Here is a 25758-nt window from a genome sequence, read left to right on the forward strand (position 1 = left end):
AGTCATATATTCCTTGTTTGAAATGAGCAACAACTTTGTTAAAGCTGTAAAAACATATGTGAACAGATCAGTTAGGTCAGAGTGTTTGTGGCTTGGTTGCAGACACCCTGACCGGTTGACTCCTGCAGCTGAAGCAGCAGCAGGAGTCTCAGGGTGAAGACGAGCAGCCGTCCTCTGCCTCTGTGGCCACATTAAAAACTGCATCGTCTTTTGTGACAACTGTAGATCAGTGAGCCATCAGCTCCCCGCGCGCTTTGCTCTCTGGGATTTGTAGTCTTCGGTGCGATGGGCTACACCGCGTGGTTGATGCCCGGGCGAGAGGGAGACTACAGTTCCCTCAGAGCTGCTCGGAGGTGTTAGTTGTCAATATGGCTGTTGTCAGACAGACAAAGCGGAGAGGCAAATAATTCGCCTCTGATTAGAAATCCTTGGGAGCGGGTCGGACAGGGCACCGTTCGTCAGACAGCTGGACGTCTCGGCTGCGGTGGAAGACGCAGCGGCTCTTCGCTCTGGTTGCAAAGTTAAATGGTTGAGCGGACGATCTGAACCGAGGTGAGTCTCCTACTTAGCTGCGCGCACCGCTCAAAGTGATGTTATTAATATCAGACGCCCGCTAGCCCCGCGACAGTCAGTGGCTAACGACAGCTACTGTCCGCGCTGGCACGGCTAGCCAGTTATGCTAATCAGCCCCGATGCTACCGAAATACCCCCGTGTCGAAGTGGTTATCGTCCTCTGTGATGCCTCCGGGCTGGTGTCAGTGCAAAGTGGTGCTGAAGAAGGTAAAGTGATACTTGGGGTTAGAGAGATTTGACTCCGGCTGCTTTGACGTTAGCGGACATCGTCCGTGTGCGACAGAAACCTTTAGCTAACGTTAGCTTTCGGGCAAAGGGCGTGAAAGCTGGCATCAGCACCGGCGGCTCGCCCGCTGCGCTGACTCCAGCCGCCGATGTTTGGTGCCTCCCCGCTGCAGGCCCCAGAGACAGCAACACATGGAGGCGGAAGAGTCAGCAGGGACCAGGGTCACATTTAGGACCGGGACAGGAGTTTGGTTTGCGGTGGGAACAGTTGATGCACGCAGCCTGTAGTTAAGTGCTGGTTGCATGGGGAAGAACTAAACGATGGAGCTGTAATTTTTTTTTTTTTTTTTTTATCTCTGAGGTCTTGAACTTTGTTTCACCTGTTTTTAATTCATAATCAAACCTGTCAAGAATGTGGATAAAGGAAAGTTTGCTTTAGCATCTTCTCACATTCGGTTAGAATGAAGAGTCAGTCTTAAACTAATACTTCTTCTTCTTGGTTAGCACCTGTCCACCCTGTGCTGTTTCCCCCACAGTTTAAGAATGTAATAGGTTGAGTTGCTAAAGGTGTCTCAACCAGTCAAACCAGCTTGAGCAAAAGTGAATAGTTAACTTGGTGAATAGTTAAACAGAGTGATCAATGATCTCTCACCCATCGCTTTACCACACACTATATGACTGTGTTGGAATAGCTCATAATCACAGCATTGACTTTCTTTGTGTGTTTGCGTCTACGTGTGTCGAAAGCAGTGGTGTTCTGGTGTAAAGCAGTCAGACAGGGACAGTTTCATGTGTCTGATGTCTCCGTGTGCAATGTGACAGGCTTTGCAGTGCAACTGGGCTTGATAATGATTGACACCTGAGTAGTGTTCCATATGAATTTCTAATGACAACTTCAGAGACTAGTTCACGTTCACCCTTGCTATGAAGCTGGCCAATGGTATGGAAGTATTTCAGTGTTGACCCAAAGTGACTCTCCCTCTATCTGTCTGAAAAAATGTCTTTAAAAGCCTCTCAAGCTTCTACACTTGTATTACTTTCCTACACGATAACCAATAACACTCTATGCACTCTCAGGTCATACAGTCTTTTTTTCCTCTGTCCTCTGGGCTGGTTCGTCCGACAGGGATGTTTAAGCATGCAGGTGACCCCTTTGAAAACCATTTATCATATCAGCATAAGGTCGGGCCGGCACAGACGATGGAAAATCTGCCGCAGTCTGATTCCAGTTGCATTGATTTTGAGCACAGCAAATTGCTTATGAAAAACGTACAGCGTGGGTGGTGTGCTGAGCCGGGGATGTATTGCAGCTCTTAAAGAACAGCAGTCAGAATGTTAAGATAGCATCAGCTGTCAAGGTGACTCTGGCACTCTGCGTGTGTTGCCTGCTGGTTCCCAAAAATAGCAGATTTTTATACCCTGCCCCTCCCTCTCTTTTTCTTTCACACTTCTATCTCTCGCTCTTGTCTTCCTTTTCTTATCTGCTGCCTCTTTATTTTCCTCTTGCAGTTTTTCTCCTCTCCCGCCCGTCTCTTTCTACTTTACCCCTCAAACTCTCCTCCACTACCTTTCTCTGCCTCACTTCCCTTCACCCATCTTTCTCATTTTCTGCAACTGTTCCTTTCCTGTCTTTTCTACTTAATCCCCTCATTTCCTCCTTGCCTTCTCCATCCCTTCATCTGTCTCATTTCAGCCTGACTTTCCTCCTTGCTCCTCCTTTTCTCCATCTCTCTTTTCTCTCCAGTTTTCCCCTCTACATCTTGAGCTTCCACTTCCTTTCCTTAACTTCCCCCTGCATTTCTTGTTTCCTTTTCCTTCATCTTATTCCTCCTCTGTCTCACAACCTGTCTGTCTTGTCTCCCATCCAGCAGCAGGATGTCTGAGTTTAGCGAGGAGCCGCGCTTCACTATTGAGCAGATAGATCTGCTGCAGCGGCTGCGGCACTCCGGCATGACCAAGCAGGAGATCCTGCATGCGCTCGACACTCTGGACCGGCTGGACCGGGAGCATGGCGACAAGTTTGGTCGCCGCACCTCTTCTTCCTCATCTTCCTCATCCTCCTACGGAGTAGGCGGGGCAAGCAGCTGCAACAACAATTCTGCCTCGAACACAAATACCACATTCAACAATAACAACACTGCCTCGGCAACAACCACCTCTTCTGTGACATGCAACGGCAACAGCGGCGCCATCAGCAACGTCGAAAGAAGCGCTGGCGTTCACTCTGCGGCGGCCGCCACTTCTACAACCTCCAAAATCTCCACCGCCACACAGACGCAGCTCGGCAGCAGCGGGGGCCTCTCGCTGTCTCCTAGCAACAGTTACGACACCTCCCCGCCTCCAGGGCCGCCACCGCCCTCCGCCATTCTGCCATCACCAGTCAGCCTGGTGGCGCTGTCGCAGAACGGGCGTGATAGCTTAGCTGCTACACCCAACGGGAAGCTGTCTCCTCCACGGTATCCAGTGAACAGCGCGGCCGCAGCGAGGGCCTTTGGGTTCGAAGCCACAGAGGAAGACCTGGACATTGACGACAAGGTGGAGGAACTGATCAGGTCAGTGGTGTCCGGGCAACGTGAGCTCTATAACTTGTTGTTGGTAACTTTTTCCTAGGGGCCAATTGTCCAAATTTAGTTTGGCAGAACTGGACAACATGTGTGTAGCCTTATGAGAGTGTGTCATCAGAGAACGTGGTTCTCAAGTATTTCATTAGATTATCTTTTTTAATCCATTGTGTTACCTTTATGTATAAAGGACACTGGATGGAAAGTATTGAAGGTCCTTTAAAAGCTTTATTGACATCTATTATCCATCCTTTCTGAATGATGCATTGTTACTTGGAACTGCCTGAGTGTTGCAGAGGCCACTTGGTTGGAGCCGGGGATTCTTCATTATTGGCAGTAATGCTCACAGTGAGGACAGAACAAAGCACAGTTTATATCAGGCCTGATTAAATGGTACCAACGGGAAACTCCACTGAAGCTCCATTATGTGCGGGTGCTGCTGGAAACTGAGCTTCAAAGTTTATTCTTGACCTTGAAAATTGACATTTGGGAAACAAATTTGCTACAAATAAGTGAGACCACATTTACTTCTGGAGCTTTTGACCTTAAAACACAAACTTCATGAACAGATGAAGTTTTCGTACTTGCCATGGAATTGTTGTTTTTCGTTTTTCTGAGTACTTTTTTGTCCATGCAGGCTTTAAAGCAGAGGTTCAAAGTTCATATCTTGAAAGCAGCAGAGAAAATATTACTCACCAGAGTTCAGCAGCTGATCCGAGTAAGAAAAATGGCTGAGATACCTGCTGAGCTACTTTGATATGGCCACAGAATCAGATCACATAATGTTTTTGTTATTCTTTGTCATCATTTGGAAAGGCTGAAAAGTTTTGATAACCAAACTAACGCTCAGTGATGTGACGAAATGATTATCATTGGTGAGTTCCATGCCAATCCTTATTTGTGTAGTTAAACCAATGCCACTAATATTGGTGCCACAAGAAATTCAGAGTTTGCAGTGTCGTACATGTTTCATTATCTCAGTGGTATCTCTGCAAAGCAAAGTTTTGCAGTTGAAGTGTGTTTGCCGGCTGAGAAACCCAACATTTGGTCCTCAGTGCTGTTCAAATTCTCTTGAACCAACTATTTGTTCATGATAAGGAAGCTTGTCAGTGATAGTTCGTATGGGCTCCATGGAGCCATGATGTACAGTTTGCATTTTTTAGGGCAGTGCAGTGAGCTGGCCCTTTAATCGTGCAGTATTCAGCACCACGCCTTGACTATAGCCGTGCAAATAATTGTTGTTATTGTCAATAAATTCTCTAATTATTTTCTCAATGGATCAATGTGGATAGCAGTTTGGTTTATAGAAAACAGTCAGAGAAATCACATTTTTCTGAAGCGTAATGTGACGTCTTCACATGTTCTTTTGTCAAACAATTAAATCAAACCCAAAAGATTAACACGTAAGGAAAAACAAAGCTGCAGATCCTCACAGTGGAAAAGCTGGAACAAGTCAATAACTGGCATCTGTGCATGACAAAGACTTGGTGACTCAGGCCCTTTTTCAGACCACATCCTTCATCTTACACCGTCTCCCTATCCTCTTCCTCTCGGTTTGCATGGAGGGTCTGTCACATTGAGTGCTGTCCCATTCCAAATAGTGGGGAGTACAACTCTACAACAAGCAAGTCTGCATCAATGCTGACTTGAACCCATTTTTTCCACTGGTCTGCAATGTGAATGGACACAATTGTCATTCATTCCCGGTTCAAATGACTTTTAGACACACATTATCAGCTCTGTCTCCAATCGGCAGGGATGGAAACATGACACCAGAGGGACACATTCATTTTCAGTCTAGACGCTGCACATTTTCTGTGCAACATTATGATGTGCATTGAACTTCGGAACATTTGTGCTAAAATAGCCATGAATCGTTGTCTACTAATTGTTTTGGGAACAATGTGTTACAGTACCCCCCCCCCCCCCCCTTCATTTGGGAAAGGAGTCAAATCTTCTTTTTAGCAGTTTTACTCGCGTTTACAAAAACTTGCAAAAACAGAACACTGAGTTGAGTTAATCGTTAAAGGAGCTCTGTGCAAATGTCAGTGTGGCTACCTGTACAAACATTTAAAAAAACTAAGCAGCTTACAAACATTAGAATTATAAGCCAGATAAAACATTATTATGTGGGAGTGTTTCTGCCGTAGAGAGGAGAGGAAGTTCGTCCTGAAGTTTGCTACTTTATTTGTACTAAACTATACGCCTAAAAAAGGTTCCTTCATCGAGCTGAGAGTGTGACTACCAAGTGGTTAAGGTCTGGTTTGAGAAAGGACTTTAGTGCAACTGATAATGTAGTTGCTGATTAACCTCCTGCTGATTGACTAATTGACAAATCGGTAAATTTCCGCTTGATGCAGATGGAGGACTGAGCCTTCATTACAGTTCTCTCGTGAGTTTAGAAACAGTTCACTAGCATTTTTTAACTGTGCTGACAGCTACAGATTCAGACTTGAGCAAATACAGAAAAGCTAGCAGGGATTCCAAATCTCGAGCACAGCAGCACCACATGACAGTTGTGATTAGTACATTGTCTTGGAACAGCATGTACCACACAAAGATGTACATCCTGTAATGGAGTATATCAAAATAACAAGGCGTCATGAAGGCATTCTTGATGAGATAATGTGTGCAGGCAGGAAAGATATTATTGCATAAAAAGGGGAAGTGTCTTGCGGGAAACGTTGGAGAAAATTTCCCAAGGAGGGGGAAAGAACACAACTTTCACTTGTGCACCTCTGCAAACTACAGGAAATTGCATACAGGAACATCCGATGACGTTTAACGTCCAGTAACCACTGATGTTTGAAATCACGTCAGTAATTAGTTACAGCTCGTTACTCTGGCAGTTTCAGTGATCGTATTCCATCACAGTCCACATGTTAGCCACCTCCTCTCTTCTTCTCCTCCCTTGCACTTAACACGTTTGTCGCCTTCTGTGGGCTCCTGCCGCCTTCCAGCTGCCCAGTCAGAATAAGAATTGACACTTAGAGCTAAGGCTGTATCCCCGGTGCTGCTCTGGTTGTCCCACTCCTCATTCATGCTGCCTCTGCATTAAATTACATGTCCTCTTTAGACAGCCGTGAAGTTAAGAAGCGTTCAAAAGCCCTCGTCCTTGCCGCGCCCAGGCCTCTCCAGCGTCTCGCTCAGCAGGGCTGCGGGGGCGTGACACGAGGTTTCAGCTTGTCAACAATCCCACAGCGCCCCTCTGACTTGTCTCACTTTTAAGTGCACATTTCAGTCTCTGCAGGGGTTCGGCCTTTTGAGTTTTTCACCCCCCCCCCCCCCCCCCCCCCCGCTCCATCTCCGCCCTTCTCCCTCCTCCACTTCCCACACTCCCTCAGTCTTGTACAGCAGCTTGTGCCACATTGATTCGCTGGTGTCGATACAAGCAGCGTTTTTGAGCTCTAATTTTAGCCTGATCCGCAGGAGGCTGGTGTGGAGGATATTGATGCCGGATGTCAAGAGTCGTGACGCATTTTCATTTCAGAAATGTGGAGCTCTCATGACTTTGATGCGTTCTCCATTTTGACTGTGTGAGTCTGGGATACTGACTGGTTCAAAGAATGCTCTGATTGTATGGGTTGAGCAGCAGTGCTGTTAAAGTTGGGTGGTGAAGGCGCTCCCTGGAAATGCCTTCCTGTGTTTGGAAAAGAAAAAAAGAAGAGTGTGCAGTATTAGTATGGATAAGTCAGGATGAGACAGGTGTTCACAATCTGTACCAGGATGAGGAATTAAAGCCGAGAAATTCATAAGCTCGGTGTGTGCCTGTGTGTCTGTGTGTGTGTTATTGTGTATGTATAGGGGAGGGAATTGGGCATGATGCCAAAAAGCAGGGTGGGCACACTGTGTGACTGCACATGTTCACTCAGCGCCCTCCAATCTTGCATGTCTCTGCATGTTTTATTTTCTCCCCACTGACAACTAAGATAGTGGAAACCTGTCCAGCACATACATTTGGAAAATACAGATAAGTTGATGGTGCTTCAGTTCCTTTGAATTCTCAGAGCCCGTTTGTATTCCTCTGAAATGCAGCATTGATTATGTGGGAGCCATAAAACCAGAGAACACTACAGCAATAATACTGTCAGCATGCAGCTGCGACTAAAATGGAGCCTCATTTTAATCGTTCTCCCATAAATAGGTGAAGTACAAATAAGCACATAGATTATCTGAAATGAAACAAAGGCATCAGTCATTGCAGCGTACACAGCTCTTATAAGTCTGATGTAAAGGAGCGCTTCATCAACAGCGCTGGGTCGATGATGATACAGCAGCTTTCACCAGAATTAAACATGCAAGTCCTGCTCAAACCATAAAAAAGGAACGAAGTAGATAATAAATTCTGTCCAGTCATCCAGGAATATTATCTCTGCAACTCATCGTTTTGTTCTTAGTCTGTCAGTTCAATTTTACAACTTTAATCAAATTCACATTTTAGGTGAATCTTTGTATGTGGGCTTGTGTAGAATAAAACATTGGTGCTCAGGCTCTTGGTGCTGACAGTGTATTAAATGGCACGGCTGTGTTCTCGTTCGTGTTGTGTGTCAGCAGGAGGGACAGCAGTATGGTGAAGGAGGAGATCAAAGCGTTCCTGGGGAACAGGAGGATCTCTCAGGCAGTCGTGGCACAAGTTACCGGTGAGTAATGCATACACATTCTGACACACTATGGAACAACGTTATTCATTTGAGATGTTTTCTGTTGCAATAAGGATGCCACTTTTTGTCTGTCATGCACATGTACTCACTGTTAATTGTCCTTCTCCAGTTAATTTGCATGTGTGTGTTTAGCATTTTATATTGGCTCAGGTGGAAAGCTAAAATGCTCCATTCCTTTGTGGATTCCTATAATCATTTGCTGAGTTTCCTCTCAAACAATGATGATTCAAATCATCAGTTGAGAAGCCTCGTAAGTCGAATATCATTTTATCAGTCAATCACTTCTATTTATTCGTACAGAGAGCCAAGAATGATAACAAAATGAAAGGATGTTGTAAACTTTCACAAATGCTGCCTTGCCTTCTATGACCTGAGTATGTGTAGTTGGAATATGAAGGGCAGTGCAGTGCAGTTAGTTCCTGTTCTCTGTTTCAGAGCTGAATGTCAAAGATGGCTAAACTACCAGAATTAACCTCCTCTACTGAGTCTAAACCCGATATCTGAAAGACATTCTTTGGTAAAATAGGATATGGTTTTATATCTGAGCTACAAACAGGATGCACTGAAACTGAGCTGGAGTTTTATTGTGGAACAATGGACAGTAATTTGACTTGGGCAAGGTGAAAATAAACACATTTCTCCTAATCATAGGTGAAATACACAGAAGAAAAACATCATTGATATGATATTGGGTGTTTGTATAAAATCCCCCAAATCTATTTATAATACAAGCACATAACAAATTTGAAATAGAAATTCAATTTAAAAGTCAAGCGCAACTTGACTTGGAAGATACTACATTAACCAGGACCAGTTAGGCTAATATAGCCTTTTGATAAGAGAAAAATAAGATTATTTGCCCTTCAATAACGTAATAAAAAGATTCTTGTTGCATCTGAAGAAGTTTTATTGGATGTTTTCAAAGATGAATAGTTGGAGTTGGACTGGATCTTTGTAATGTTCTAGTGACAACCCCACATCAGTCAAGCTCTAATGTTGAGTTTAAGAGGTAATCAGTACCAACAAATGCAAGTGCCCAGCAGTGCTTGTGCGTCTGCAGCCTGAGAGAGAGACAAGTGATTGGGGAAGAAATAAAGTCGGAGCTAAGGAGAGAGAAAAGAGTATTCTCCTCTAGTATTCCACTCTGTCTCTCTTGACTTATTCTAAGGGTTGTCTAGAGACTGTGCCGGCGGTTGATGCAGAACACTCTGTTGTAATTCGATGTCTGGTTGCTCTCCAGGCATCAGCCAGAGCAGGATCTCCCATTGGCTGCTGCAGCATGGCTCTGACCTAAGCGAGCAGAAGAAGAGGGCCTTCTACCGCTGGTACACGCTGGAGAAAACCACACCAGGTACATTTCCTCTCTCTCTCTCTCTCTCTTATTTCTGTAGCTTGTTAAAGGTATGTGGTTTAAGATTGAAGGAAATTTTGGACGGGGATCGGAGAAGATTCCTCTCCTCCCATTCCAGGATGGTGTGGTATGCAAAAGGCAACAAAATAAATATTCCAAGTAAACATAAGATGAAGACGTGTGAACCTCGCAAACAGGGCCAACATTGTCAGTGTCATCGTCAAGGTCATCCCAGGCCTCGTTCAGAACGGGTATTCACATCTATCCTGAGTGATCCGAGTGGACAGCACTAACTTCAGGTTCCTGAGAACCATATGTCGCTACATTCTTTCAACTGTGTGAACGCAAATGCATCCTAGGCCAAACATGAGGGGCCGCAATATTCTTAAATTGTTCTAATCTTGCTTCATAGCTGCAAGCATTCTTTCCTGTATACGCTCGCTCTTTATCTCTCTTTATCTCTCTCTCTCTAACTTGTGCCGACACACACAAACATCTGTAAACTCAGACTGGGTAAAAAACATATCTTTGGTCTTAACAAACAAAATGTCATCATGATTATTTGCACAAACACCAACTTAACGTTATCCACTTGTGATCGGATTACTCAGGACGGACGTTAATACCAGCTCTGAACGGGGCCAAAGAAACTAAGTTCATGGAGTCGGTGTGAATACTAAGTTGTGGTAGCAGGGAAACGGCTCCAAAGAGAGAAAGCACAGCGGGAAAACGTTCAGCTACCAGCAGTTTCCTGTTGGGCTGTTAATGATGTAAGTAGAAGTAGTTAGCATACTGTGGTACATGTGGTGCGGTGGGATGTGATGTATATGATGGCTCAGTTCCACGTGATATATCTTGTACATGAGCACAAGCAGCTTGAGTCGTGTAATGAAGTGGAGGCTGATGGACACAGAGTAGAGCAGGATCGTAAGAGCCACAGATAGTAGGAGCTGACTACTGCTACTGCAGTGGAAGAAATATCATCAGAGAATATGAGGGGATGTGGTATAATAGCAAGAGAGTCGCATCCTGGAAAACCACCTAAAGAACCAGTTCCTCTGTTTTAGTTTCTATAAACGAATAGTCGCAGTAGCTCAACCAATAAGATTCCTGCTAATAGAAACTGTATACAAACACACATGAAGCCATCTAAGGTCAATACAAGTCAACAAGTGTGTCCCAGACTTGCAAGATATTAGGTGGACACTTGTGCAACTTATTTCCAGTGATGATGAAGTCATAAAGTTCGCTCAGAGAACTGTGACAGTCTATTACATTGCTCTTAAAAAGTATTGGAATGACTAAAGCCTGTTCCTGTGTTAAGATAAATATGAGACAAAAGATTCTATCCTGTTGTTGTTTATGACTAAATGTGGTAAACAACCTAGGACAGATTACCTTTTTCTTATTAGACCACCCTAATCTTAGGTGAGCAGAATGTAAGGATGTTTCAGACATCGCTCTGGAGAGGGGCTGGAGCCTCTGACATTTGACTTCTCACATACTGTCGCTCTGGAAAATTTAAGAAAAATGGCCAGCATTTTTTGTATGTCTTGAATTCGCTGTAGTCTGAAAGTAAAGACAATTGCATATTTGGTTGCATAACTCTTGCTTGCAGTAATTGCATTAAGCCTGCAACTCACTTACATTTACAAACTTTTGTTAACCTTTTTCCACCTTTTCCTGCAGCCTCTTTCAGTTCCTGTTGGTTCAGGGTTATGCGTCTTTCTTCACGCTCATCTTCATGAAGTGAAGTCCAGTGAATTGACTTGGTCAAGTAGCGATGTCTAATTTCCCCCCTTATAAAGTTCTGTGTTGTGTGTGCATTGTCTTGTTCTTTGTTTCTTCACATCTGTCCAATGTTGGTTTATGGTCTTTCACATAAACACAGTGTTCACGGGTAAATCTTAAGCCTGAAACCAAGAGCAAACATTCAGAGCTTTTCAATGTTTAAACAGTCAAGCTAAAAGGCAACACCTGGACAACAAGAAAAACCTGTCAGTGACATGTCCCAGTATTTTTGTTCATTTGAAAAAGTGGTGAATTCAGACAAAAAGTGCTACTTCTTGAGTTATTTAACACATCTAGATGTAAATACTATGAAGTGAAAACTGAAATTCTGAAATGTTTATTGCTCATATTCATCTGGTGATCTAAAATCCACATCGTCCGTGTGAAAAAAAAAAAGAAACAGCCTTGCTCTTCCAATATTGAGGGGGTTCTGCATACAATCCTAACACTTAACCCTAAGCCATGATGCACTTAATTAGCGCAAGTGACTCCTCAATTTAAAGCAGTTCCTTCTCCCTCTGTCAATCTAATCAAACCCTGCATCTCTGTATGCCTGCTCAAGAAAAGTATCACTCTGAGCAGATGAGCGTCCATCTGTTTCACATTGTAGCAGCTGGACATCATCCACTCGCTGGTGTGACTGTGTGTCCCTCAGATCCATGTGATTTGTATGAGCCCCGCTCTTTTCCTGCCAGGTTTATTTTTGCTGGACTGGCTCACGAATCTGAAGCAAGAAATGCATTTGTGAAAGTAGTGCCTGTAATTATTGACTTAATATACATAATAAAAATGTAATTTTTTATGCTACTGATTTAGTCTTAATACATAGCAAGTAAGTTTAAAGTTTGTGAGAGAAGGTTTATGAGTATCATCTTCATAAGAAAATGACTTTTTTATTCTAAATACAAAAAACCAGCCTTAGAAGATAAGAAAAGGTAAAATATTATTTTAAAATTTATTTTGTATGAACGCTATAAGCTGTGTTTGTTGCCAAATCAGAAACAAGGCCACGTTTGTTATTTTTGTTGATGCACTAAATCATGGAAACTAGCAAAGAAACAATCGATAAACAGATAAACATGACCCCAAACTTTCTGATAGCTGATATGAGGAAACACTTTGGCTGAACAGCATCAGTTTTATAATGTTTATTATGCTGCTACGTGGGTCTTTTCACATTCATTTGAATGATTTATTTGTCCATTATGATTTGTTCATAGTTAAGGCCAAAGACCAAATCATTGAAAATGCATAGAATCTTTTTAAAACTTGTCTCATCATCAACTTTGAGACGTTCAGAAGTTAAAACATTTTTTTTTAATGCCTAATGTCACAATTTCTCACTTTAATGACAGAACTTAGATCTAAGTCTTCTCAAACCTGTTTTCAAGAGAAACCAAAGTTTACATATGTGACCGAAATGAAACTTGGATGTGAGTTAGTTATATTTTAGTTTGCTGCTGTAGAGACAAGTCCCAGTCTGAAAATATCTTAGTGTTGTCTTGCACACAACTTTAAACTCACACTTAACAATGGGCCTCCTGTTGTCTTTGGATCCTGACTGTGCACAAACGTGCACACGTGATAATATACGTGGACATGATGTTTCAACCTATAGCCAGGCAGCAGCCATCCCACGCCTTGTCCTCTGCGGCATGTTCCTCGGTGGAGCCCTGCCAGCACTGTCAGCACTAGAAACTGCTTTATGCTATTTATGGCCAGACTGGGCCCGGCCCGGCCCGGCTCAGCTCAGCTCATCCTAACTCTGTGCACATGCCTCTGTCACTGCTGCAGAGAAAAGAGAAGGCCTATTCACGACTGTTCTGATAACCTGGACTCTTGCAGGGTGACCTAGTTAGGCAACGTTGATAATGTGTGTGTCGGGTTAGGTTAGGACGATACTGGTGAGCTGCGCACCCCTTTCTATACCCAGGCTTTTAGTCTTTAGGCTTCCAGTTTTACGAGTTGTGATTGCAAATCAAGGCTTTTGTGCAGATATCCTTTCTGCTGTGTTCATGATTCGAGATGAGGCAGCAGCGTCTTTGTCAGCACTATTCACTGGAGTTTATAATCAGAATATATTGTGAGATTTGCATAAGGCGACGTGCGTTCTCGCACACATTTTCATGAGGGATGGGCTTTCTGTGCTGTTGTATGTTGGGCTCAGTTCATCTGACACAACCTGCTCTACATTTTCTCATATTCTCACTTCAGATTGCAGCCTTTCGGAGTTTTGTGATTCCAAATCACAAACACACCTGCAGACTGTATCTATCTGAGGCCTGTCTCTTCCCGACTGATGCACCGTCTCGGGTTGTAACTTAACAGTGTCTCTGCTGTGTCCCGCCCCTAGGTGCCACCCTCAACATGCGGCCGGCTCCGTTGCCTCTGGAGGAGATGGAGTGGAGGCAAACCCCGCCCCCCCTCACCACTGCCCCCGGCACCTTCCGGCTGCGTCGGGGAAGTCGCTTCACTTGGAGGAAAGAGTGCCTGGCTGTGATGGAGAGGTGAGCGAAGGAGGAGGGACAAGGAAAAAGCAATAAATTAGAAATGATAAATGGGAGTATGTTTCATAACTTGTCCCTTATTTCCTTGTGGAATTGAGGAAACATTGCAACCTGTCTGCGAAAATAACCGGACATTGACAAAACAAAGCCTGTGACTTGTCATACACTCAGATTATTGGCTTGGTCGTTGTGCACACAGTACGTTACAGACAGCAGTGACTCCGCTCTGTTGACATTGTCCTTGTGTAGGGAAATGAATTTAATCAGTGTGGCTCTTCTGCTATTTATAGCTACTTCAACGACAACCAGTACCCAGACGAGGCCAAACGGGAGGAGATTGCAAACGCCTGCAACGCTGTGATTCAGAAACCAGGTACATCACACAAACCAGGTTATTCAGGACCTGGGCCCTGTACCACGAAGCAGGATTTGGGGTTATCGGGGTAACTTCAGATTTACTTCAGGGTTTTCAGTCCAACGAAGTTCATCCGCCTCTCATCAGGGTATAGCACCATGGTAGTGTTACTTATGCTGAATGGTTTATATGCTCCAGAGCTGGTTAAGTCTGAGATAAGACATCAACCAGTATAAAATCTGACCAGTCTATTACTTTGAAACAGCACAGTACTGTTCTTTAGGGATCCTGTTGCGCATCTTTAAGCAAGATATAGATTCTCATCAAAGGGAATAATAAACCATTTTCAGCTACTGGAGCCGAACATTACCAACCTGACACGTTGGAGCAGTGAGCTCACAGTAACACAGACTTTCTGCATTGATCAACTACTTGGTGTGTTGGTGGCAGAATAACCAGACATAGCTTTATACTTTCATTCTTCCCTATTAGTAGGTCGACGGGGTATATGGTTCACAGATTTACCTTGTGACAGACCCCAAGAACCGTTCCATGATGCGCTGAGTGATGAGACTTCTTGCGTGTTGCGATTTGTTTCAGGGAAGAAGCTGTCCGATCTGGAGCGGGTCACCTCGCTGAAAGTTTACAACTGGTTCGCCAACCGTCGCAAGGAGATCAAGAGACGGGCCAACATTGGTAACGTGGCTTTGGGGAGGGACCTCTAAGACTTTGATTACAATGCACCGCACTTTTAATTACCTCCTTTGTGTTAATGGGACTATTTCGTATTTAATAACATTAATTATAAAATTTTGTTATGCACTGAATGACTCTCCGTTAATTTAGCGCCCCACTATAACAACTATAGTAATAATCGTTCATCAGTCACCTAATATCAGTGATGACCTTTGCTGACATGTCCCCATAAGTGCCGTGAAATGAATACTGCTTGCATTTACATAGATGTCGTAAATGTTTATAAAGTAAATCCTCTGTCATGTGCTGAATCAGGTGCTAAGTATTAACTACAATCAACTCTTTACTTATGTGCTATCGTATGTTGGTATCAGCCATGTTTCAGATGTGTTAATTTGAATGTAAATTTAAATGTTATTCCGGGATTATTTAGTTATATTTAGTTAAACTGTCACAGTGTCAAGTAAATTTCAATCAATCTGTTTTTGCCATTCACGCAAAACATTTAGCTGAATATTTAAGGCAGTATTCCATTGCAGCGTAGTTTTTATATTAGAGCACAGCTGATATATTGGTTGATACCAGCCTTTCACAGACGTATCGGTATCTTTGTTTGATTGCCAATATGAAAACATTGTATTTTGCTATTATTGATTTACCAGCATTTTGTTTACACCCTAGCAAAAGTATCAGCATCGTTACAAGTGATTGTGGTTTCTGGTGTCCAAGTCTCTAGTAATTATAGAAGTACTTGTTGAGTACAATGTCGTTAATTTTGAACTAACACGTTGCACAGTTTGTAATTAATGATATTATCAGTGATCCATCGTAAATCTAACGATCCATCGTCTTCCTCCAAGAAGCCACAATCCTGGAGAGTCATGGTATAGATGTCCAGAGTCCTGGAGGACACTCCAACAGCGACGACATCGATGGAAATGACTTCACAGAGCAGGTACAGAGGGATTCAATGTCCCAAAAGTTTTTTTAGTTCCAGACTATTCTTTAAACCACTCATCTAAGGTCCCTTTCCTCTGGATTCCAACGTTATGTTTAAAGGTTTATGTATTTTTGTACTTTGGTTTATGGGTCATTCCTCATATGCTGATAGACTAATTTTCGTTGGACCAAACAATGTATCAGTTGACTGATTAGTTTCCCTCTTAGTGGTTCAGGTCATGTTAATTGAAACCAGCTACTTGTAGCCTCCCTGGCACATTACTGTTCACAAATACATCATTCACGTAAAAATTCATAACAAACCTTTTGACCTGCTGCATTTTCTGCACATTAAGTTCTTTATTTTTTTTGTGAGCAAGTGTTGCTCAAGGCACATTAATTAACAAAAGCTCATTCTATTCTATTTGTTCCTGTAGCCAATGGGAACTAAGCTGCAGCAGTGGAAAGAAGTAATGCTGTGTATTATTGTAGAAACCTACGGATGGGGACTGTTTAAGTTGGAGCCCTCTAGGTTAAGTCTTGATTTCACACATGCTAAACTGTACCTGATGGGAGCTGGATGTCAAAATAAATAGCCAGTTTCATTAAACTAGTGCAGCTAATGATGAACACGGGCAGTATTTATTCTTGTCAAGCAGTACTGTGAACCAGAAATACTTTTCCTAAATTAAACTTTAATTCACACTTTCAAATGCTATGTGATTAACTGAGTAATTCTGTTGTTCTATCAATTAACCTCCAGGCCTGTGACCTTCCCTATTTCGACAAGAGACCTCTCAGCCGACCATTTGGCCTTTACCGACTGGAGCCCACCTCCCCAACACAGGTAACCCCACACACACAGAAACATATGTGCCACATCGCGTCATTCTTATAATCTGGGACTGCTTGTTCCACCGTGTGGGACTGAATGTCTCGGTGTCTGTGGCTGCAGGGGGCACCGCTCTCAGCAAGAGTCCAAAACGAGGCCAAGAGAAACTCAAATCAGGCAGAGGTTAAAAAGGCCCAGTCACCACAATAATACTGTGATTGCAGGTCTTTAAATAGCTTCCACTCAACAGCAATCAGATGATCATGAAGAAGATGGTTTGATGCTTGATGTCGTGATTCAACATTTTTTTCTGGCTCCCTAACATGGAAATGGAAACAATACAAATAAAGGTCTTTTAGCCAACTTAGAGCTAAGGAGGAGAGCTAATTGTATTTATAGTTATTGCATTTTAATATAAGCTTGGCTGCTTAGCTTACATATGTTTTCACTGCTAAAGTAACACGAGAAATGGCCTCTAGGATGAGAACTTGCATATTAGTTAGGAAATCTTGTATATTAAAAGAGGAGAATTGAACTTCTAACATTAGCCAAAACTATAACTACGCAGTGCACCACATAACATGTAACATGACATTAGTATGTAGTATTAACATGTGTTTTTTGTGATCTGATCTGAAGTGGACAGCTCTAAGTACAGTTGTAAGCGCATTCAGATCACATATCAATCCAATTAAGCCAGACCACATTCAACGATTCATTCAGCACCTCCTTTCTCTTTTCTCCTCTCTCTCGTGCTCACACACAAACGCACACAAACAGTGACATTGGACTCATCTGTATATTCAGACTGGGTCAAAACAACATCATTTGGTCTTAACTAACACAAATGACGTACGTGAATATCTTCATGTAGAGCGGGTAAGTGAGACCGATCACAAGTGAGACATTCAGGACACATTTAATGCCAGGTGTGAACACACTTACTAAACGCTGGCCACGTGTGATTGGATCTCTCAGGACGCGTGTTAGTACCAGTGTTAATTTTGGCAGCTATTTTTGATTTATTCTTAGTCTTTTGACGAAAATGCATTTTAGTTTTAGTCACATTTAGTCATTTTTATCCTTCTTAGTTTTAGTCTAGATTTAGTCGACGAAAACTAATTCCATTTTAGTCTAGTTTTAGTCACATTTAATAGCCACATTAAACTCCTTTTCTATAAAAACATATAGCTGCAGCCTAATAGCTCAAAAATATATATTTAATTTTAAATGTGAAAACAAAAAGTGAGAGCAGGTCAGACTGGAGGCGAACACAGAAACTGCAGCTCGGTAGTAACCAACTGCAGCTTCTGCTCTGATCAAGAAACTGAGGTGCTGATCTCTGATCAGCTAACCAGAGAAACTCTGTGTTTTCACTGTTTCCATAGTTAAGAAGCAGTCAGTCACTGAGAGGCTGCTTCACGTGTACTAGCTCTGATCTTGTGTCTCTGAGTGAGTGAGCGGGGCAGGGGGCGGAGCTACGGGCCGGTGCGCTATCTGGGAGCGCACAGACACACACAGACTCACCGACTCACTCGCCCGCTCTTGATACTAAATGACGGCCTGATATGATAACATAACATTAACGAAAGTTAAAAATAGATTTAGTCATAGTTTTTATTTTCAAAGATTTGTTTTTGGTTACGTCTTCGTCTTTGTTATGGAAAAAGGGTCGTTAACGAATATATTTTGTCATAGTTTTCGTCAACGAAATAAACACTGGTTAATACCAGATGTAGGAATGTCAGTAACTTTTGTAGGCAGTAGGGTTGTAAGCAGGACATGCGAATGACAGCACCTTACCTGTTTTGCATTTTGCTTTAGAAAGTTTAAGAAGACATTAACCTCACTACCCTTTTAAATGAATTGTACCTTTCTCATTACACACTGTCTCAAATATTTTACAGACCAGCAAGGCCTCATTATACTTAGTAAGATCATCAATGTGATGGCAAAAACAAAGCAGTAAATGAAAACACAGGTATAATATTGGTCCGATCTACTAGAGGCAGGTTTTTTCCGAACCCATTGTGAACCCCCGCTGTGTTTTGTGTCATCCCTGTGTCAGGATGACAGCGCAGCACACAGCGAGCACCAGGACCCCATCTCTCTCGCTGTAGAGATGGCCGCCGTCAACCACACGATCCTGGCCCTGTCCAGAACCGGAGGGGTCCCCAGCGACATCAAGACGGAGTCCCTGGAGGACGAGTGAACCGCACGGGACCCGGGATGTAGGGAGGAGTAAAAGAGTTTAGAAACGGGGGAGGGCTTTAAAAAAACAGACTGAACCTATTCTACTTAGTAAACCTCACGAATCGGTCCCTCAGCCAGCCCCCCCTGCCAACTGCTGCCTGTCACAGCCTCCCTCCTCCACTTCCCTCCTCCCACATGCCATGTAAACAGTAATTACCCCCCCACCCTCCACGATATATTGACACAGCTTGTAGAGAATGGTCACTCTATGTCCTCTGAGCTCTGTGACAATGTTCCATGGAAAGGAGTCAAGGTGGCAATCCAGGCCTTTAACCCCAAAATGCTGGCTCTCTTCTGGGATCGTGTCTCCCAGGAACTCGCCCCTCTCCTTCCTCAATAGACACACTCCTCACAGGATACCTCTTCTCTTTCCTCTCTCTCTCTCTCTCTCTCTCTCTCTCTCTCTCTCTCTCTCCAGCCTGGTTGTCTGAGCCGATCCTCTGTCTATCTCACCTCAACGTCAACCTCAGTAATAACATGTACTGTATATATAATACATATTTATATATATCTGGTTCTTATGGTTCTCAGTCACACTCACCTCGCGGTGTGGTACCTACCTACCCCTCAAAATGTTACCTTCTTCATTGTGCAATTCATCGAAAGGGCAGCCTCCAGCCATCGTCTTGGGAAAGATGGAGGGAGGGCGTATCCTTCTCTCGCTCTCTGGCACCAAGGCTGTCAGAAAGGCTCATACTGGCAGACAGAACTGTCCCGTCACTGTCCTCATTCTCTATAGTTAACATTCCTCTGTGGAATGGCTTTGTTTTCCTACTGTAGAGCTGCTCTTGGATGAAAACCTATAAAAAGACGTAGCCTTAATTCCATACAGACAACCTCACATTATCTTTTTGCCGTATACAGCAGGTTTATTTCCTTACAGGGAAGAATAATAAACTTTTTAGTGCACATGTTAATGTGAAGGTTTATATCCAACAGCAGCAGTGTTTTTACTTCTTTTATTGCATTTCCCTGTTGTTTTAAGCCCAACTGGTGACTGGATATACGGCCATTTTGCCTTGGTATTTAGCTTCCCAGTGATACTGTTGTTGAATACCTGAGGCTATGAGAATCAATTTAGGGTCAATGTGATAATTACGCAAACTTAAGCTAATATAATAAGGGGAACTGTGCTTTGTTTTAAATGTCATCCATGCCAAAGGAAAAGATGCTTGGAGCAAAAAGCTAAGAGGCAAAGCTAAGACTAATCTAAAAATGGTGTTCATGTCGATCCAAAGCGATTTCTACTAACTCCTTCGGTGTACGTAGTAGTTTAATCATGTTCAGTGAAGCCTCATGTGGGCTTCACCCTACAGCTGGCCTGTGTCAGTAAAGATGGGTATTAGCAGCCAGACATAATGATAAAATACCCCTAAGCTATTTACTACTCGTTACTCGTTCTGTGACGCTGCCTCTTTATAATCGCCTAAAGAAAAGTGCTTTGAGAAGATTTTTTTATTCCTATCGGTGGTATTGAAATTAGACTAAATTCACTGGTGAAGAGTTCATCAGAAGGACTTGTGCGTCTGTTTATTTTTTTACTTCTCTAAAGCCTCAATGGTTGAAGCAGCACTTTGAAGGGAATCCGAATCAAGATACCTAAAGTGGCGATTTGGAAGATAATTATCGACCATGTATTCTTTCTTATTATTTTATTTGCCCCGTGTGGAAATTTTCCAAAACCATCTTTGTCTAAAGGTCATTGTAAAGTCACGTGCAGAAGTGAAATGTTCCTTCAGAGTATTAAGACCCGTGTTTGTCAAGTATTAGCACTTTGTCAGTCTGAGACTGATATTTCAGATTTTACCTTAGGTAAAGTAAGATTTAAAAATAGTTTGAATCTTTTGGGAAAATGTGATTGTTATCACTCATGTCCGTGTGCTAAATATGAAACTAGAGCGGTAGCCCTTAGCTTAGCTTAGCACAAAGACTGGGAAACAGCTGGTCTGATTCATTCAAGGAAAACCTATTAGCATATCTGAAGCTCACTCATTTGCATGCTGTAGTTAGTCATGCAAAAAATACAAGACATTGTGTTATGGTGGTTTGACTTTATTATGGCCATAAACAGCGACTTCCTAATCCCTATTTCAGGCTTTTAAACAAAGAGGTGCTAGCAAATAAAAAGTTAAGGACAGAATCAGGAAGAATTTTTTTTTCTCTTGCTTCCAGTCTTCATGTTAACCTTAGCTTTAGCGTCACGTTTAGTTTCACCCACCAGTTACAGTTCATGTGTTTGTATATTTAAACATACCAGAAATAAGTGTTAAGTAATGAGCTGTAAGAAGGTGGACTTATTTTAACATTTAGCCAAGTCTACCGTCCCCCTCTGCTTCCAATCGTTTCTAAGCTAACACACTCCTAGCTTTGGTTTCCTATTTAGCGTAGCGACATGAGAGCGTTGTCTATTTGGCAACAAAAAAAAAAACAGAGAAGCACATTTCCCTGAATGTCGAGCTATTTCTTTAAAGGAACAGCTGCCTTAGTGATGGTTTTGGATAAGTGGGAAAATATTCTACAAAGCAGGATTTAAACAAAGCAGTCGACCAGGACAGAAAGCGGCCTATCAAATAATCTCGTGTGAGGATCCTGTCAGTACGATATCTTCCAGCTCTGTGCTAACTGTCTAGTGAACTAGTTAATTCTACTTCTTCCATATATACAAAGCTGCGTTACAGTGACTGGGACCTTTGTTTCAAAAAGAAAGGGTGGAAAGATTCAAAACAATATGTATTTATACTCAGTTTTTATGGTAATGTAAACAAAAAAAGAATGACATATGTTTTTGAAATGAAACATGCTTTTATTGTTATGTTTGCTTTTTAATTTCTCCTGACTTATTGTTCTATCATCATTTAAAACCGTTTCTTTTTCTTTTTGGTCACCCTTTGTTCGGCTGAACAACAGTCTCCCCCCTGTTTGTGTCCGAGCTAGTAAGCTATTTTGTGAGAGATTTAAAGAAAAAAAGATGCACCTTATGAAAAATTGAGACTAAGCTTGACGTTTAACCTTCCTTCCCGCAAGCCTCACTTTGAAAAGACAAAACGTCCAATATACGATAAAGGGGCTGGTGTCAATAAACAGTTCAGCACAGTTGCTTCTGAAATCATATGAAATAAAAGCCCCAGAATGTGGATTTTCTTTTTTAAATGTCACACCAAACTTCATAGAGAAATGTAGCATTTTAACATTGACTTTATATATTTAAAATCATGATATGCCACAAATATATTGTTATATTTCTGACTACAATTCTATCTTATCACTAGATAGTGATTCCATGTATGAAAATACAAGGTTACATTGTGTTCCATTGCCCTAATATTGAAGTTAATGGAAACACAAAAATTGTGTTTTGGACAAAGACTAAATCTTAAACAGGAGTTGATCAACTCCTTTATTAACTGATTCACACTCCTCACTTGCCAAGCACTGAGTGTGTTTTCTACTTGAAGGGTTTGGTGTGACAATAATAAAGAATAGTGTGTGTTAGAAATAGTAAAATAAAACCTGTGTGGAAGGAAAACAAATCAGAAGAGCGCATTTAGAGATTATTCTCTCGGTATCAAAAGCTTCTATTAATTGCCTTCATGTTTGAGAGATGCCGTCACGGCCCCTTTAGCAAGTACAAGTTTTAATCCGGCAGTATTTTATGAGCGTGTTCGAGCTTGACAGAAATGTTCATGGGATGGAAGAAAGAACCCTAAGGTGCTCAGGAAGTGAAGATTCTGTGCTTTTCCAGGAGAAAACAGGGAAAACGAAACAGCCTGAAACCTTAAAACGGGCTCTTCTCCATCAGCGGTGCTTACTCTGAAGGGGTGTCCTCTTGTGGTGTGTCAGGGTCAACACGTCTCCATGTCTGTCTGTGTCCCCGGTGAAACACCATCCACCTCATCCCGATATAGCTCTGAGAAAGACTGAATGCTGTTGTATCAATCTTCGATCTAGTTATGTTCAAAATTACTGTATTGCCCATTTCAGAATTTAGTGCCTTTTTTGGACAGTAGACTGTTCTGTAATTAAGATGTAGTATATAAACATTTTTTGTACAGTTTCTTTGTTCATTTTTTTATCTTCTGTTTATTTTAGTATGATATATATAATGTACAAGAGAATAAAGCTATATCAACGAGACTGTTTCTGGGTTTACTCTTGTGTTGGTTGCAAATATTCAAATCTGTATACAAATAAACATGACACAGGAGCTGAGGAGCAAACTGAAGTTTACTGTTTTTATTAATTCAAACATTAAAAAAGACGATTTTTGCTTTCGATAAACAAAGTGTCCTCATCTTTAAATAAATAAGCATTAAGGTGGACAAAATGATCAGCTTGAATGTATATACATAAAATGATTCACCAATTTCACTACGACAAACAAAATCCCTCAAATGTCCTCATCATGCAGGAATCACAAGGCTCCCACACACAATGTAATTGAATTAATAAACAAAAAAATCGAATTCTTTAAAAAACGAAGTCACTTCCAATCAATCATCACACACAAACACTTGGATGGAAGTGGATTTAAAAATATGTTGCAACATTTCAGTAGCATCTGTCAGCAAAGAGAGTGCACGTTTTACAAACTGTAGAAAAACACATTCAATACCTAGTTAGGTTTATTTAACAATGTGTCGACAATAGAATTTGGGGGTTTGGCACTGAGGCACATGTACTGAGTAGTAGTAGTCGTCGTATTTCAAGGCACAAGTGAAACGTGAAGTCCATCCAAACAACAAGCTGCATATTCTCTTTTGAACAGTAGAAACATGAAGGTGTTGTGCAGCCTTAGAGTTATAATCCAGTGTTTTTAAACTACTTTTAATAACTGACCCTTACACAGAAGATACTTTTTCCTGGCAGGAAGACATTAACATGTTAAAAGATAAAAGAAATTTGATGATCTTGAGGCAGTGCTCTGTTATCTAACGTGTGTCGAATAAATACAAAATGAAACATCCACCATTAAAAGTTAAATTAACTAAAGAGAAATTTGCATATCTAAAACATTCACATTTTCCAATAAGACATTCAACAGCTCTCTGAAGGTTTCTATCACTTGGTACATCTGGTAGTATAATAACAGCAATACAGCTTGAACAGGGCGTCCAACAGAAGAGTGAGAGGCGACCACTCATGGCCCCAAATCGTACATCTCAGTGCATTCTGTGGTTAATCTGCTCAAATAAAACACCGTGGCTTCTGAAAACTTATGTGACGTCTGAGTGGGCTTGCAGCAGTCAGCTGTTCCTAGATACGAAGCATCTCAGGTGTTCCAGGACTTGCGGTTCTCCCCTCTGCTGCGGCTGCCCATGGCCCCGCCGGGCTCGCCTTTGGCCAGAGCGGTGAGGGCCGCCAGGTTAGGGCTCGATCCCGACAGGTTGGCACTGCGGCGCTTTTTCTGTTGGCGATGGCGTTTGGCACCGCCGCGGGACACTCTGTCGGGCCGTACCAACACCCCATAGCCGGGGTTGCATTGGAAGTACTGCTTGCCGCCCACGGAGCCGTCGTTCTTTCCTAGAGAAAGGTCAAGAAAAGTTGGTTAGATGTTTAATTTGACAGAAAAACGTAGACTTAGGTCTGGTGTCCTCACCTGCTGGTACCTCCAGTTCCACTCCCACCCAGGTACCCTGCGCAAAATCCGTGGGTCCCACATATCGCACGGTTCCACTCTTATTGGTCCCCACAGTTACAAACTCCCCTTCTTTCAACCATTCAGGGATAATTATAGAAGTTACGTCTCCTTCCTCAGAATCAGAGATGATCTCCAGGGTGTCCATTGGCACAGAGAGGTGGAGTCCACTTCCATGGCTGCTGGCCTCATCCTCGTGCCCGCTCGTCTCCTCATCCATTATGACATGAAAGGACTTGAGGTCCGAAGACTTGACCTTCTGGATCTGGAAGGGGCTGGCCGCTGAGGCAGCAGGATTGGAAGGTTGAATGCTGGACAGAGGAGTGGGAGCTTCTGGAGCGTTCACAGATTCATCAGCGGGCGATTCTTCTTGCACTTCATCTGATGCTGAGGTTGAGGTCAGGACTGAGGTGTCGACAGGGTCTGAGGCCTCAGCTTTTAATTGTTGCTCTGATGAATCTTGAAGAACTGAGTCACCTGATGACAAAACTGGGATCAGGTTTGGAGCTTGAAACCTCTCAATGGTTGCCTCGTCTTCTTCAGGTTGCTGAGGCTGACTTTGATCTTCCTGCCCTGACGGTTGTGTTTCATCAAGCAGTGGGATTTCTGCTTCTGTCTCATCTGTAGCAGGCAGCTTGGATTCTTCTGTCTCATGTGGGGTCTCTGATTCTGAGACGGGTGTTTGCAACGATTCTGCCTGTTTGGTTTCATTCTGCTCGACTTCCACTGAATCACTGAGAGGCTCCGAATGGTCTGATCCAATCTGGTCAGCAGTTGAGTCTTCAGATGGTTCTGCCTGGTCTGGTGGATCTGATTCTCCTGCGGGATCAGGCATTCCTTCCTCCTTCAAACTGACTGATGGAAACTGAGGTGGTTCCTCAAGACTCAGATTTGAATCTGATGGAGTATTGTGTAATTCGGACGGTGGCAGGTCAATCTCCTCTGCAGCTGCATCATCGTTCAAACCCTGCGATTCCTCCCGAGGCTCTGTGTGCTCCACAAGGAGGGATTCTGGGTAAGTAACAGATTGTGTCAATGTAGTGTCCTCTTCCTCTTCATCAGGCACCATCTCAAATCCGGATGTCTGGGGCAGATCCCAGCTCAACGTGTAGACGTCTGATAGTGTTACTGTAGATATGCTGGTGGACATGTATCCACTGGAGGCTTCGCTCACTGGGCTATGGGTGGATTCTTCCATCTGTTCTGGGATGATGGGCGGGGGCAGATGTACGGATCGGGGCATCTGTGATTGGATGTCGGCAGGAATGATTTCCTCAATGGGAACCTGGGGGCGGATGCAGGCAACAATTGTATTAGTAACCCAGAAGCTGACTTCCTGTTTGAAACATTGACACTCTCCAAAATCAACACTGCAATAG

General features: G+C 42.7%; 2 protein-coding genes across 11 annotated transcripts in view; one reads left to right on the forward strand and one right to left on the reverse strand.

Moving 5' to 3' along the window:
* The first annotated feature begins 354 nt into the window (after positions 1-354).
* Positions 355-22878, forward strand: hmbox1b (homeobox containing 1 b). Of its 6 annotated transcripts, XM_062411642.1 has the most exons (11): positions 427-552; positions 2667-3350; positions 7914-7999; positions 9261-9371; positions 13516-13669; positions 13960-14042; positions 14625-14720; positions 15581-15675; positions 16423-16508; positions 16590-16683; positions 18560-22878. In XM_062411642.1, the coding sequence occupies exons 2-11, from the start codon at positions 2674-2676 to the stop codon at positions 18701-18703; spliced, it is 1626 nt and encodes a 541-aa protein (XP_062267626.1). In that variant the 5' UTR covers positions 427-552; positions 2667-2673; the 3' UTR covers positions 18704-22878. The 6 variants fall into 6 exon arrangements, 5 of the variants coding, with proteins under 5 accessions (XP_062267622.1, XP_062267624.1, XP_062267623.1 ...); XR_009924589.1 differs by lacking the exon at positions 16590-16683 and having other exon boundaries at positions 355-552; positions 7911-7999; positions 14630-14720; ... (1 more) ...; positions 16423-16506; positions 18560-18608; XM_062411638.1 differs by lacking the exon at positions 16590-16683 and having other exon boundaries at positions 370-552; positions 7911-7999; positions 16423-16506.
* Positions 22879-22950: 72 nt separating this feature from the next.
* The window catches only part of LOC133973650 (kinesin-like protein KIF13B), a 33904-nt gene continuing 31096 nt past the window's right edge, over positions 22951-25758 (reverse strand). For all 5 annotated transcript variants that reach the window (XM_062411632.1, XM_062411635.1, XM_062411634.1 and 2 more), the window contains 2 exons: positions 24341-25664; positions 22951-24264 (listed from right to left, as the gene is read on the reverse strand). In XM_062411632.1, coding sequence (XP_062267616.1) covers positions 24014-24264; positions 24341-25664 — 1575 coding nt within the window. In that variant the 3' untranslated portion in view covers positions 22951-24013. The remainder of the gene's footprint in view (positions 24265-24340; positions 25665-25758) is intronic.

Source organism: Platichthys flesus, chromosome 18, assembly GCF_949316205.1.
Source record: "Platichthys flesus chromosome 18, fPlaFle2.1, whole genome shotgun sequence".
In the NCBI taxonomy this organism is placed as follows: Eukaryota; Metazoa; Chordata; class Actinopteri; order Pleuronectiformes; family Pleuronectidae; genus Platichthys; species Platichthys flesus.